At 35.8% G+C, this 15984-nt stretch overlaps 1 protein-coding gene across 1 annotated transcript; it reads right to left on the reverse strand.

The window, feature by feature from the left end:
- Positions 1-477: 477 nt before the first annotated feature.
- On the reverse strand, positions 478-15984 carry LOC311590905 (vomeronasal type-2 receptor 116-like; the record flags this gene model as incomplete). The annotated part of the gene is made up of 6 exons (XM_084770199.1): positions 478-1373; positions 3838-3961; positions 9352-9579; positions 11979-12791; positions 13075-13357; positions 15872-15984. The coding sequence occupies 6 exons, from the start codon at positions 15982-15984 to the stop codon at positions 478-480; spliced, it is 2457 nt and encodes an 818-aa protein (XP_084626325.1).

The raw sequence follows: 15984 nt of genomic DNA on the forward strand, positions 1-15984 counted from the left end.
CAAGACATTACTCTTTCTTCTAGGTTCTATTACTTTAACTCACATATACTATTAGTGGTATTTATATGGACCCTGTAATGGGAACATAGTTTCAAACTCATTCACTCTCACAGTTCACTCTCTACAATCCCCTTGTATTTGATTCTCACTATGGAATTAACACAAGAGTAATTCATTCATCAAAGTGATAAAGAAAGACGTTTGAGTTTTTTTTTTTTTAACAATTTGTATGTTAGTGCAATTCCACACTGTGAACATGCCAAAAATCTAAGTCTTGTGAAAAAATAGTTTGACACATGTTTATACGAAAAAGCAAGATAACATTAGTACATAAGATACTGACTATCATCACCATTAGAAGAAACAGTGAGAGTCATTCTAAAAACAAATAGATATCACACTGTAACCGTGTATTTGGTTTTTAATGTAGAAGCATTATTTGTCAGTTGTAGTTCATGAAATATGAATTAAGGAGTATTATTTCTCTCTGACCTTTTGGATAGAATTTCTTTCTGGTCTTAACAAAATTATGTAGAACTTAGGAACAAAGATGCATCCAAACATCCCAGCAGTGGAAGCCAAGATGGAGAAGATCTCCACAGCAACCATGACCATGCCCTTGGTGCTATGATATACAGGGATGAAGCTGACCCAGACACTGCAGAACACCAGCATGCTGAAGGTCAGGAACTTGGCTTCATTGAAGGTGTCAGGCAGGTTTCTTGCCAGGAAAGCCACAGTGAAGCTTCCCATGGCCAGGCAGGCCAAGTATCCCAGTACAGAGTAGAATACAGTCACTGAGCCCTTGTTGCACACAATGATGATATGGCCATGTTCAGAGTGTGCATCAATATCCACAAATGGAGGAGAAGATCCTAGCCAAATTGCACACAGAATCACTTGGAATAGGGAGCAGATGGGAATGATGTAGTTAGGTACCCCTGATATTAGGATATACTTCATCCTTCTTCTGGGGCTTGTGAGTTTGAAAGCCAGAACTACAGTGATTGTTTTTGCCAGAACAGTGGAAATAGCCACAGTGAATACAATTCCAAATGTGATCTGCTGCAGGATGCAGGTGGCCCTGTTTGGACGCCCAAGGAAGAGCAAGGAGCACAGGAAACAGAAAATGAGTGACATAAGTAAGAGGTAGCTGAGGGTTTTGTTATTGGCTCTTACAATAGGAGTGTCATGGTGCTTCATGAAGATCCCAAGACCCAGAGCAGTGAATGCAGTGAAGCACAGGGCTATTAAGGCAAGAGCCATACCTAATGGATCTTCATAGCTCAGAAAGACCACAGCTTTGTCTATACAGTGGTTCTGCTCTGGGTTGGCATACTGTTCTTCTGGACACATCACACATTGATCCACATCTGATGGAGAAAGGGAGGTTTTATGAGTGCTTCTTAAGCATTTTATTGATAGGACATTGAAGAATCATGGTGATAGGCACATTTTAATACTGTTTATGTCATTCAAGGACAGTGTTGCACAGCAACGTTTTTATTGGATCATACTCATTCTCTTTAAAGAAAAAGCAATCATTTCTATGTTTATTGAATTTTGTTGATGATATAATTTATGTTTTCTGTAAGTACAGTTTTCTTACATCGTACTTCATGTTATACTGAAATGACTTAGACTCTTGAGTTCTGGAAAGGTAAATTCATTAGTGACAGTGTACTTGAGTGTATTTTAAAATAACAAATTCTGTACATTCATTGTACCCTGAGGTCGTTGAGTGTTTTATCACTGTTTCCTCTATGACAGAAGGAGACTATGCCTTCTATTGGGACAAGACCTGTTGTAAATTTTTGAGTTTTAGTTCACTAGCCAAAGCACACTAACATAAATAGAATGATCGTGTTGTATGTGTGGTTTATATTTGTGTGTGTGTGAATGTAGAAGTAATAAGGAAGCTTATGAATCTGAATTTTATTAGAGTCTAAAGAGGATGTAATAGGGTTAGAGTGAGAGTTGAATGACATATGAATATAAAGTTAATGATTGAAAACTGCAATATATTAAATAACAGTTTTCTCAGTTGTATGTTTATCTGGTCATAGCGACCAGAACTCCTGATATTTGTTAACACTGAAAGTGGAAAACTCTGATCTTACTGAGCACTAAAAGCTTTCATCTTGATTCCATTATGTTTGGAATCATTCACCACATTCCTCCTCCCTTATTTTCAACTCTATGAGACCCAGACTCTGTGAGTGGACTCAAGGGTGAAATACACATGGAAAAACACCATGAGCAAGATAACACAAGAATTCCAATAGTGGTAACCAATATTTTTTTTTATTTTACCATAGTACTTCATTCATATGTTGCAAGATCCAGAATGGCAACTGAAATATATGTGTGTGAAATTTCATCCAGTCATTGGATAATTGCAGAGAGTGATGATGTGCTTCAAGCCATTTCATTATTTTTATCTAGAGGAATGTATTTACGGATCGATATAATTAATTAGTGTTTTTAAACACCTAGGCTAGTTGGTTCAATTGTAAAGAGAATAAATATGTCTCAGATACCCAGAATTCAAATTCCAGTACTTTTGTCCTGTGTCTCAAAACTGCATGTAACTCTATCTACATGTGTTTTCGTAGCCTCTCACCTGTGTCTGCACTTGTGACATGCATCCACCTTCCTCCAAAACATAAACCTAATTAAAGTGATCAGAATAATTTTTGGTAATTTTGTGGTATTTGTTAATGTAAATCACCTCTACTATTACTTGTTTTTACATTTAAAACAATTTCATTTCATGTAGTTTGTTTTAGAGAATGTTGTATGTTGGAATGCACATATGTAAGAAGCCATCTTCTAGGAGTTAGTTACATACTCCTTATACATGGATCCTGGGCGTGAATTCAGTTCGTCAGCCTTAGTGTCAAGAGATTTAGATTCTGGGTCATCTCAATTGCCACTAGTGCCCTTTAAGAACTTTCATTTAATTATATAGGATGACAGGCGAAATACTTGAAAAATTATCCATTGGCTATTTGCATTTAGTCACCGCTAAATAAATAATCTTGACTAACACGTTTTGTGTAGGTGGTAATAATATTTTGAACTAAATTCTTTCTGTATGAATTATTCTAAGCTATAACATTATTGCATTAATTGGATGCTGTATATAAACTGTCGGTTACAAGAATCCTCATATTTCCTACATTATGTCTGAAGAATCATTGCCCCCCCATACTTAGAATTACATAACATCAGACATTTGAAAATTGGTCTTTGGATATTGCAAAATATCTTCCATCTCATTCTTAGATTCTCATAATTATAAGAGAAATATTTTCCCTCTATATTAATATAACAGAGAACTTGTATTTGTTACCCAACAGTGACATGACAGGATCTAGCATGTCTGATGTCCTGTTCTGTACTGCACGCACTCCTGTACATATGTCATGTGCACAAATCATGTAGGGGCACATATATACATGCAAAGAGAATAAATAAACATTTTAAAAGATCTATAACTAGAATCTAATCTATACAGAGTTTTAGAAGAGATGAATCATTAAGAAAATCTATAAAATTCGTACAATTGAAGTTTGGTTATCAAAATCTTTCTTTGATAAAATGTGATCCTCTTTCAATTGAAAATGAGTCACAGTGTCTATAAAGACATAAGAGTTTATCATTTGCTGTTGTTCAGGAAATTGTTAATATTTGTATTTCTACAAAGATCTACATAGGAAAGCTATACATATTATTTTTCAGCTATACATATTGGTTTTTTGGCAAGTTTGGTATCTCACAGTGGTTAGGAGATGATGATAAATGTGAAGGTTTCTGCACAGCAGCAACACTCACTTGTCTCATTAGAAATCTCATTTTCTGGGCATGGGCTGCATTCAAAACAGCAAGTGGCCATTCCCTCTTTCCAGAATTTTCTGAAACCTGGACCACAGTCAGCACTACACACAGAGGGCAAGATCTGAGAAAAATTAGACACATACCAAGATCAGATTTTTTTTTTTACCTACTTCTTCATATATATTATATTAGCCTGTTGAGTTATGAATGACCTTATTCTATAAACAAGAACTGATGGAGCACATGTCACTTAGCACATTGTATAGTGTCAAGTACTAAACATATGGAAACAAAATTGATGAAAAATTGAGTTGCTTCCCAATTCCTAGAAATGTAGTAACAAAAATTGACTGTGTGCTGTATGCAAACACTACAGAACCTCAGTCAGATTTTTCTAGCTAATGAATGCCAACTTGATACCAAGTACAGTAAAAAGACAGAGGAAAATTACTTGAGAAATTACACCCAACAGACTAAACTGTTCCTATATTTGTGAGGCATTTCATTCAGTGGTAATTTATGTATGAGTGACCATCCCACTGTGGGAGGTTCTCTTGCTAGGCAGGGTTCTACGAGAAATCTAGCAGAACAAGCCAGTACGCAGAGCTTTTTCAGGGTCTAGATTTGGTTTAATCTACAGATTCCTGCCTTGTCTTCCCTTGACAGTCATGGGTGAGGCAAATCAACTTTTTCTTCCCTTGGCTTAAGGTTGCTTATTCACAGCATCAATTAGCAGTGTAAGACTAAAAGACTCATGCACCCAGGGAAGTTTGTCCTAGAATATCAGATACAAAGCATGACCTCCAATAAATTGACAGTGTAAGCTTTGACAAGCTGAATGTAAAGAGAAAACTAGGTGAGTGGCAAATCCTGGTTTATTTGTGACAAGAAAGTACTGAATTTTTGTGTATTGAGCTGGAGGGTGGAGTGTTTCCTGAGGGGAACAGGCTCCACAGGGCCTGGAAATACAGGGACCATATACTTCTTAGTCACTGTTGTAAAGGATATTGTTACCCTAATTTCTCTATCAGCCCTTTGTTATTTATATACAGAAGGGTTATAGATGTTTTTAAATTGACCTTGTATCCAACCAAGTAGCTAAAGGTTTTTATCAGCTGTAGTAGTACTCTTGTTGGATTTTTGTAGTCATTTATGTAAAGTGTATTATTATCTGCAAATAGTGATACCTTAACTTCTTCTTTTTTAAAGTGTATCTCCTTACTCTCAATTTGGTTTCTTTTTCTCTAGCTAGAACTTCAAGTACTATATTGACAAGCTATGGAAAGAGTGGGCAGCCTTGTCTAGTCCTTGATTTTAGTAGAGGTTTTATGAGTTTATTCCCACGAAGTTTGATGTTGCCTATAGGCTTGCTGTATATAGCCTTTATGATATTTATGTATGTGCCTTGTGTTCCTGATCTCTCCATAACTTTAAACATGTATAAGTGGTGGATTTCCTCAAATACTTTTTTGGCATCTAAGGAGATGATAATGTGATATTTTTCTTTCAACTTGTTAATATGATAATCATAACAGTTGCTGAAAATTCTCCATGCCTGGGATGAAGCCTACTTGGTCACTGTGAAAGATATTTTGGATATGTTCTTGGATTCAGTTTGAAAGTATTTAATTGAGTATTTTGCATTGGTGTTTATAAGAAAAATGGGTCAGAAATTCTAGAAATTCTCTTTCTTTATTTGGTCTTTCATAAGTTCAGTTATTACAGTGACTGTGAACACATACAATGAGTATGGTAATGTTCCTTTTATTTCTATTTATTGGAGTAGTTTGAAGAGTATTGGTATTAGCTCTTCTCTGAAGATCCTGTAGAATTTTGTGATAAAACGAACTGTCCCTGTCCTTTTGTTTTGTTTTGTTTTTTGTTGGGAGACATTTGGTGACTACTTCTTTCCTCAAGAGGAGTAGGATTATTTCTTTGGTTTGCCTGATTTTAATTCAGCATTGGTAAATGGAGTCTTTCAAGAAAAACCACCTATTTTATATTGATTTTTATATTTTATATATTGATTTTATATTATATTGATTTTATGTAGGCTTTTGAAGGAAGACCAAAGGGTCCTTTGAATTCTTTCATTGTCTGTTGTTATGTCTCTCTTTTCATTTTTGATTTTGTTGATTTGAATAATGCCTCTCTGCCTTATAGTTACTTTTCTGTTGTGTTAATTTTTTGAAGAACTAACTCTTGTATTTGTTTATTCTGTGAATTGTTCTCTTTGTTTCTAATTTATTGATTTCAGCCACAAATTTGATTGCTTCCAGCCATCTACTCCTTTTGGGTATTTCTGATACTTTTTTCCCTTAGCACTTCCAGATGTCTCTTTAAGTTGCTTGTATGAGCTGTTTCCAATCTCTTTATGAAGGCACTTAGTTTATACTTAGCAATACTTCCAATTTGTTACAAGAATCTCAGTGTGTTGTACCTTCATTTTCATTGAAATTTTAGACGTCCATGATTTTTTATTGCTTTGCTGACGCATCTGTCATTAAATAGAGAGTTTTTCAGGTTCCATGTGTATGTAGGCATTTCGATACCTCTGCTGCAGTTGTGGTCCAGCTTTATTTGATGGTGTTCTGATAATATTCAATGTATTAATTCAATCTTCTTGTATTTGTTGAAGCTTGCTTTGTGACCTACTATTCAGCCAATTATGAAGAAGGTCTCATGTGGTGTTGAGAAGAAGGTATAATCTTTTGTGTTTGGATGGACATTCTCTAGATATCTGTTAGGTCCATTTGATACATGACATCTGTTAGTGTAATTATTTCTCAGTTTAGCTTGTGTTTCCTTTACTTATTATTGCTTAATGGGTGGGAAGTTTTTATGTCCCCACTATTAGTATGTGGTAAAGATGTTTGGTTTAAGCTTCATTATTGTTTTTTATAAAGGTAGGTGTACTTGTATTTGGGGCATAGATGATCAGAAATCTGACTTCATCTTGTTTGAGTTTTCTTTTGATGAGTATGAGGTGTGCTTCTTCATCTCTTTTTACATATTTTGGTTGAAAGTCTATTATATTGATTTTAGAATAGCTACTTTAACTCGTTTCTTCTATTTGTTTGCATAGAAGAACATTTTACAACCTTTTACCACTATCTTTGTGGCTGAGTTACATTTCTTGAGTGCAGAAGAAGGTTGAGTCTGCTTTATTCATAATTCTGTTAGTCTTTTTTTTGTTTTTTGGATTATATAAACCATTGATGTTTAAAGATTTTTATGACCATTGAATGTTAAGGTCTTTTATTTTGATTTAGGTTGTGGTAGTGTTTTTGTTTGGTTTTGTTTTTCTAAAGTGAAGTTATCTATTTCCTGGGTTTCCTTGGTTTAATTAGCCTCTTTCATTTGGAATTTTCCTCTTATCATCTTCTGTAGGGCTGAATTTTTGGAAAGATGCTGTTTATTTTTTATGGAATATCTAATTTTCTTAATCCATGGCTAATGAAAAATTTGCTGCTTATATTAATCTGGACTACATTAATCTTAATTACTCTCTAGATTATTAGTGTTTACATGACCTCTGCCCAGGTCTTTTTAGCTTTTATAGCCTCTGCTGAAAACTAAGTTGTATTTACTCCCAGACACAGAGTCTGAGATACAAAATGTAGATGCAGCTCTCATGCAGACATCCAGTCTCAAGGACCTGTGCACATGCCCACAGGGAAACAGCAATGTCTTTGTGGGCTAGTTTATGTGGCCTGAGGCCAGACCCACCATGTTTCAGACAGTGTAGACCCATCTCATGCAGGATACTCCAGCTATGATGATCTGAATCTCTCAACCCAGTCCCTTGGCTCAGTCTCTCTGATCAGAGAACATGATCTGCACTGCTATCTTGGATCCTTTTACAAATATTATTAATTGATTGCTTAATATGTCATTGAACAATCTTTCATTTAAGACTATAACATTGAAGTTATGTTATTTCTTTCCATATCTTCATATTTTTGTTTATTTTTCCTGCATTGGGATATGTATAAGGGTAGAGAAGCACTGCTTATATTGTTTTGACTTCTGTGTGCTCTTCCCTTGGTTGCTTATGTAACATTCTACTAAGATGTGGTTATAACAAACATGAGTTTTCATTTCTTGCCACAGAATTGATATGCATTTCAGTAGCTACATCTTCAGCTCACATGTTCTTTTCCCTTAGATAGACTTTTCTCTTCACATTGAGGAGAATAATTTACTGTAAGTTTCATATTTTCTAAACAATAGGACATATCACTTGATATCAAAATTGAAGACATTCTTGAAATTAAATCTTTTAAAATTCAATGACCTTTGAAACTGGGTAATTTCAAGTAAATACCACACATATCACTCACATCACTATTCATACAGCACATATCATGTGAAATTTCTTTAGTTAAAGCCACATTTCTATTAGTATCAACTCACCCCATATAGAAAATTAAAAGGGAAATCCCATTATTGATTAGAATGAACTATACCATAATTAAGGTGGTTAAACAAGATTCTTCTGGTGAAAAATGTCTTCTCAAGTTTATCACTCAGGGCTGGAGAGTTGCCACATTGTTGGTAATAATTATTGCTCAAGAAGAGGACCCATGTTTGACTTTGAAAACCAATTTTCTGTCAGAAATCCATCTTAAGTTCCCAGGAAGCTGAATCACTTCTTGGAATCCATATGAATTACATATACCAGTATTGCATAGACATATGTACAGATACACCATTCAAAAACATGTTAAGAAAAAAATTAGTTGAATAAAAACCAAGGTTATAAATCTTAAAAAATCTAACATGCCTCATGAAAATTTAAATTCATATATAGAAGCATCTAGAATTTAGAAGCTCAACTTAAAAAGGGTTAACAGTATTAAATAATAAAATGCATGATTTATATATTTTTCTTTACTCCATCCTTACAATAACATCAATATCTTTGAAATCTGTGCCCGATGTCCAACAGAAATGTGAAAATCACTGTGTTGTAATAATACTGGAGCAAAAAACACTTGCTCACTTTAGAGCAAGTAATATAAAACAGTAGTAAAACACTGTGTTATAGTTATATTAAAAACCAGAAACAGAGGCCGGGTGGTGGTGGTGTACACCTTTAATCACAGCAATCGGGAGGCAGTGGCAGGCAGATTGCTGTGAGTTCAAGGCCAGCCTGGCCTACAAAGTGAGTCCAGGAGAGCCAAGGCTACACAGAGAAACCTTGTCTCGAAAAATCAAACCAAACAAAACCAAAAAACAACCAAACAACACCCCCCCCCAAAAAAAAAAACCCAAACAACAAAACTCCCAGAAACAGATCTGATATGATAAATGTAAATGTCTGGAAACAGAATGTTCAAATAACTAATAAGTATATCACCTCAACAATTAAAAATAAGAAACATAGTATAAGAGGACACTTTTTGATTTATTACCTGACAATCTATTTTATATCACTAATTTAGAATGTGCACATATGACCCTGTTACTGGTGAGTCAGTTAAATCATTACATTAAGTTCAAGCCTACCTTTGTACCTCCTGTGGCCCACTCCATCATCTCTGCAGATAAGTGGAGCTGTTGATTGTGTGGATTATATGGGCTGAAACTTCCAATCTTCACCTTAATTTCAAGACCTTGTTGCAAATGGGAGATACAGAAAATGTCACATTCCTCTTGCAGTTTTTCTCTTTGGTTCACAGTCACTCTGTCACCAACTGGATTTGTGAATTGGATATTCCTCAGAATGTCATAAAGCTGAAGTAGAAATAGCATACTGTAGTGCATAACATTTTTTTTGAAGCCAGACAGTGTAATCTGACATTATCTCAAAAGTAAATTCAATGAACATATCCCGGAGCAAAATCTAAGTGACAGCAACTGGGTAAATAACATTAACATCTCTGTGACTATCTGGAGGCCTAAGACATGGAGGCCTGGTGGGAGCATATGAGAGTGTGTCTAGGTGAGAGTAATAGTAGCAAGGGTCATGGAGTCTAGATAGAACTCTTTGTGGAGAGAGGGAAACATCAACCAACCCAACAAAACTTAAGCCCAAAATATATCCTGCCTATGGGGAGTGCAAGACTAAAGACAGCAGTGAGATTGAGGGGATGCCCAAACCATGCCTGGACCAATGGGAGACCCACCCCATGGAAGAAAGGCAGACCCTTACACTATTAATGACATTCTGCCATGCTTGCACATGGAAGCGTAGCAAAGCTGTTCCCTGAGACCCTACACCCACAAGTGGATGGAAACAGATGCTGAGATTCACAGCTGAACACATTCTGAAGTGTATGAGGTCTAGTGAAAAAGTTGGAAGGAAAGAAAGAAGTATCTGGGAGTAACAGAGCTCCACAAGTAGGCCAAAATAGCTAGCTAACCAGGGCCCAGAGTGGCTTGTGGAGATTGAAACACACACTAAGGGTCAAACATGGACTGGGCCTAGGTCCCCTATGCAGATAAAGGCAATAGGCAGCTCAGACTTCAAGTGTGCCCCATGATAAAACGAGAGCAGGATGTCTCAGATTAGGACTCAGTTGCCATCTCTATGATCAGCACAACCTGATGTAAATTCCTCACCAGGCCACAGGGAAGTGGAAATGCTCAGCCCTGATGCAACTTGATGACCTTGGGTGAGTTGGTAAGAGGGATCCTCTTTTCTGAGGAGTAGGTTAGTGGGGATGGATGTAAAGTGTGACTAGGAGGATCTGAGAGAAGAGCCTACCCTCAGAATATAAAGAGAATAATAAATTAGTTAAATTTAAAAATTACCAAAATGTTCCTAGAATTTTACAGCTCTCAAGAATATACTATAAAACACAGAGACATACTTGCAGAATCAAACGAGACATGCAGTATGAACACACACATATACACACTGACATACAGACAGACACTGACACACACACACACACACACACACACACACACACACACACATACTACTACTACTACTAAGAGAGGTTCCTTAATCTTACAGAACATACACACAATATACTCAAAGCAGGAACATAATTATTCATACAAAAATACACATACATGCACCCAAACTTATAAACATAGAATCACACATGGGTAGAGAAACATACAGATGTAGAAAAATACAAAACACATTCATAGGCACTCACACACATGCCCTGGCAGGTACTCAGGAGAAAAACAGATAAAAACAACCACATAGAGTGACACTGACAGACAGATAAATTTACAGTCACATCCAAGATACACAGAAAGGAAGATATAAAGCCAGACATACATAAAGTCACACACACACACACACACACACACACACACACACACACACCATGCACACACAGCAACACAGATATACCTACATGAATGCACACTGACCAAAACACAAAATTACACACTCAGTCACCTCACAACACTTTCACTGACAAATACACAGGGAAAGATAAATACAGTCTCAAACACACATACAGAAAGATACTACTACATGCAAAAATTTATATTCAATTCCACAGATAATTGTAAAGTTAGGCTTGTGGAATAGAAACATCTATACACAGCAACAGCCACACAAATATACAAAGGTATTCACAGCAACAGGAAAAACATACACATATACGAAGTGATAAGCATAATTTCTCACATAGGAACAAACATGTATGATTGAATTCCAGCACTGTTTCCTAGGTAGTTACTCTCATAAACACAGTAAGGATCCTAGTATGTACAGTGTGTGCTGAATCAGTTTTAAAAGCTTGGGAAAACCATGCCTACAGTTATTACAACATATTTGACAATTTATGACTAAGAGATTATCCACTCATCATGGAAAGGATTAATGTTCAAAGACTGATTGTACTTCCAGTTTTGAACCAGTGTGATGATATTAAGGTTCTCTGGATCATGGTCAATAAGCATCATAAACAACATTCCCTACCACACTAGTGCCTTTACATTTTGCATTTTTACTGCTATCTCCTTTCATTTATATTTAAATTATTTATTCGGATTATATCCCAATTGAGATCTCCTCACTTGTATCTTCCCATTACCCTTTTCTCCCTCTTCCACCCTATCAAGCTTTATATTTCATTTCTACTGCACTCAGATGGCACCTGTGAGAACCTTATAAAAGTATGTCTTTGATGACACCAAACATTATCAAATAGAAGAAACAGTACCTTAAGGCACAGAAGATTGTACTTTTTCAATATCGGTATTTCAAGTAAACCGAAATCCTGAAAGAACCACTCTTGAATGGCATGGGCTGAGGCATACACAGCATTGTATATGTCATAACTGCTACCACTAAAGTCCATGTCAAAAGTGTGTTCCATTAGCCATTCCAACGTGGCATTGGATGAGCAGTTCTTCATTGTGTTACAGTTAGATGCCAAGGCTTCACAGTTAAAGTCCATCCACTCCAGGCTTGCCAGATATTTGTCAGAGTATTTGATAGGGTTAACTGTCTGAACAAAATTTTTGAAACCTGAAATATCCGGATGATGGTGTTCAAAACTAAGAGTCCCATGAAATGAGTCCAGTGTGTAGTCTCTCTTACTTATAGCATCATCCCACTGTGAGGTTGTGATCCATATTCTCTTTATACCTAGAGATTCCCACCTTCTTACACTCAAAGCCAGTGTATACTCTATGTCACCATAAATGATGACAACATTTGTGGAAGATGTCATGATTTGGTTATAATACACTTCTGCTCTTGACATGTATAACTCCATATTGACTGGGATCATGTTCACAAAGGCAAAGCAGACTGTGTTTTTTTCCATCTCTCTCCTCAAATATGAGAGAAATTGTATGCCCTGATCATTGTCTGAGATGACTAGCCCAACCCAGTTCCATCTGAAATAAAGTATGAAGGAGACCATGGCCAGGGCCAGAGATATGTCCTTAGGGCCCATCTGATATAGAAAAGGGTATTGTTCATGATCACTTAGGACAGGTTGGAAAGGTCCAAATGTAAGCAGAAAGACCTAGGACACAGGTAGCAGCATGAGGCAGCATGAATATGTAAGAACTTGTCAACATATTTGTCTTCAGAGAGTTCTAGAGAAACCAATTAGCTTTTAGGTCTTCCCTCATCTCTATTTCAAAGAAGGACATGGGGACGACCTATCATGTCTCTAAATACTAAGGTCCTTGAACAGATAGATTGATATAATCATGACGTTACTCTCTTCCTTAAAGTCTTCTTAGAATCTCTGAATTCTACCAAAAGTGACATGATATCTAAAATCCCACTCCAAAATATCTCACCTGGTAACTTACTAACAGGCTCATGAATGTCTGTATTGTTGCCGTTGTTTCCCAGCTTGTTCCTGTAAGTATCAGTGCACACCGTGGATTTCTTGTACAGTCATAATTAGGTAGAATATTGTTTATGGCCATATGCATATGACTGGTAAATTGCAGCAGTGTCTTACAACCAAATCCAATGTTGTCAAACAGAGACATGTTTGCTAAAAGAACAGGGTTCCTGTTGACTTCATCCATGGAAAAAGCCAATGCAAAAGCAAATCGCTGGCTTTCTGGTGTTGTGCTGTAAAAGGATACAGTGTTTATTATGGGCAGAGATATCATTTGTAATAAACACAAGAAATATCCTTTATTGAACAGTATTTCCTCCTCCCACCTCCAAAGATTGAAACAGATGTCCTGTGTTGTGTGATTATAATGACAGAAGAAGCTGGAAATTACAAAAGGTTTAAACACTCCAGAGAGTGTGTCTCCCATATATAATATGTGATGTTGAAATCTTCCACAGAGACTGTTTCCATGTCTTGTTTTGTTTTTGGATGGTGTCTCAGAAGGTAAAGACATGAGCATAAGTTTGACCAAAGAGAGTTTCTAAAGAAATCTTTAATTTGAAATTTTGGAGCAATATAAAAATATATGTGATTGTTAGATGTCTTAGGTTTTATCATGAAATGAATGGAATTAGCTAAGGCAGAAGAATTATGAGTGCAAAGTCATCCTTATCATGGGCTACATTTGTCTCCTGTACTTAAATTTATCTATAATTAGTGGCAATATATTTAACAAATCACCACATATCCATCTGCATCTCCTATGTTTTTTCTTCCAATTTGACTACTAGAAAATAAAATTGTTTTGTATACTTTGTGTCATACAAATTCTTACATCTACAAAATAATTGATGAAAATGTATGTATGCACATGTTTGTGTGGACAATAAATTTTTTGGTCACAATATGATAATACAATCGATGGCTTTTAAAATTTATACATTGCTCTAGACTATTCTGACTCAAATGCACAGGTACACACTTGTGTCAGGTACTGAAATCAGAGAATATGATCACAAACCACCACCTAATTATGATTCACCTATTTTTTGCTTACACACACATATGATGTACTCACACTGAGCATATCCTTGTAACATAATTTTTCTTCTAGAAGATATCTTTAGCTAGATGTGGTGGTACATGCCTTGTAATGGCAGCACTCAGGGAGGCAGATGCAGTCAGATTACTGTTAGGTTGAAGACATCATTTTCTATGAAATGAGTGCAGAACAGCCAAGACATTACCAAAAAATGTCTCAAAAACATTATTTTGACCAACTCTCTGGTAACGCTGACATAACTGTAGCTCCCTCCTAAGATCCAGGTACTTCAAAAATTCTAGTAGCTTTGTAAATGCCATAATTTATGTTTATAAAATAGAATACAAAACTGTGTGAGAATGTTAATTTTTAAATAAAACGGGCAACACATTAATTCGTGTAAAATCATAGCATATTGTAGCTTTGTTTATGAGAAAAAAGTAATTCATGTGTTTTCCATGTTAAGTCCTATCTGACCAAAATACATCAAACTTACTATATCATTCTGAATGATCCACTCAGAATTAAATACAGTTTCCATTTAAAATTTGTTTCTCTGTGTTTTTTTTTAAATAAAAATAGTCTCTATTAAAATTTTCTTTACGTATACAGAGCACGTGTCTTTGAGAATTTTAGTAACAGAAAAAGAAATTCAGATTCAGGTCTTGTGCTTTCAATCACTGTATCCTACAACAAATGTTGGAAAACATTAATTATTTAAGCTGTATGCGTAGCCTAGTTGTCCAATGTTCTGTGTTTGAAACAACTGAGAAATTCAGAAATTTTGTATAAATCCTATATTTCTAAAACATTCATCTATGCATAGCAAAATTACTGAAAGAGAAATGAAAGGGGTAAATACGCCTTAAGTCAGTAAGTAGATAAATCATACATGTATGGCTATTAACTAATCCCAAAATTGAATTAGTAAGTAGCTTCTCTGTCTGTTCTCAAGTGTTGCCACCTATCACATGACACAACTGCCACTCAGGCAAACAAACAGGGATCTAAACTGTAAACAGTATGAGTGATAGCCTCCCTTTTCAAAGAATCCCAACATATTCTTTAAAGTGCAAGACTGTAAAGAACTCACCTTGGTTATATATAAAAGCTAGTCTTTGTACACCATGCAAGTAAGTATGGAGCAACAAGAACATAGTTCCTAGTAACCTGATCTGTTACTTCCATTCTCAATACAACTTCAGAAACCATAGTGTGACCACATGTAAGGAACTGGAGAGAGTGTCTTTGTATCTATGTGGAAGCTCTCAAGAGCCATGTGTAGCACAAACACTACTGACTCAAACACTACATGCACTAGGAGATACAGCTGAATGTATAGTAGTTACTGTAAAGTACTTAGGATAAAACTTGTTGAAATATATGGGGTTGCTTTCAGTCATACATCACTGGCTATGGTATAATGGAAACTATGATGAGGAGGACTATATATTTTGGGTCACTGTGAGGTATGTTTTTTCAGTCAGCCTACATCTTTAAATAAGGTGCCTAACAGGAATAAAAACACCTGAAAAGTATTAAAAGTAGAAAAAAAGCAACGTGTCTGTAAAGAAGTGAAAGTTCACTCTTGTTATACAGGCTGTGAGAACAGGATAACAGACTCAAAGTATTGCTATGATCCTCATCAAATACCTCACGAAATACGTGTCAGGATATTTACATGGAAGATTTTAAAAGCACTTACAATTTATTCAGATATTTGTTCCAATGCTCTCTGCCTATTGCCTCAGAGGCTGGTTGAAGGAAGAAGAAACAATTTGCCCCCAAGTCCAGTTCTTTATCTTCTTTCAACTTCAT

The sequence above is a fragment of the Acomys minous genome (assembly GCF_964271855.1).
Source record: "Acomys minous genome assembly, chromosome: 20".
Lineage (NCBI taxonomy): Eukaryota > Metazoa > Chordata > Mammalia > Rodentia > Muridae > Acomys > Acomys minous.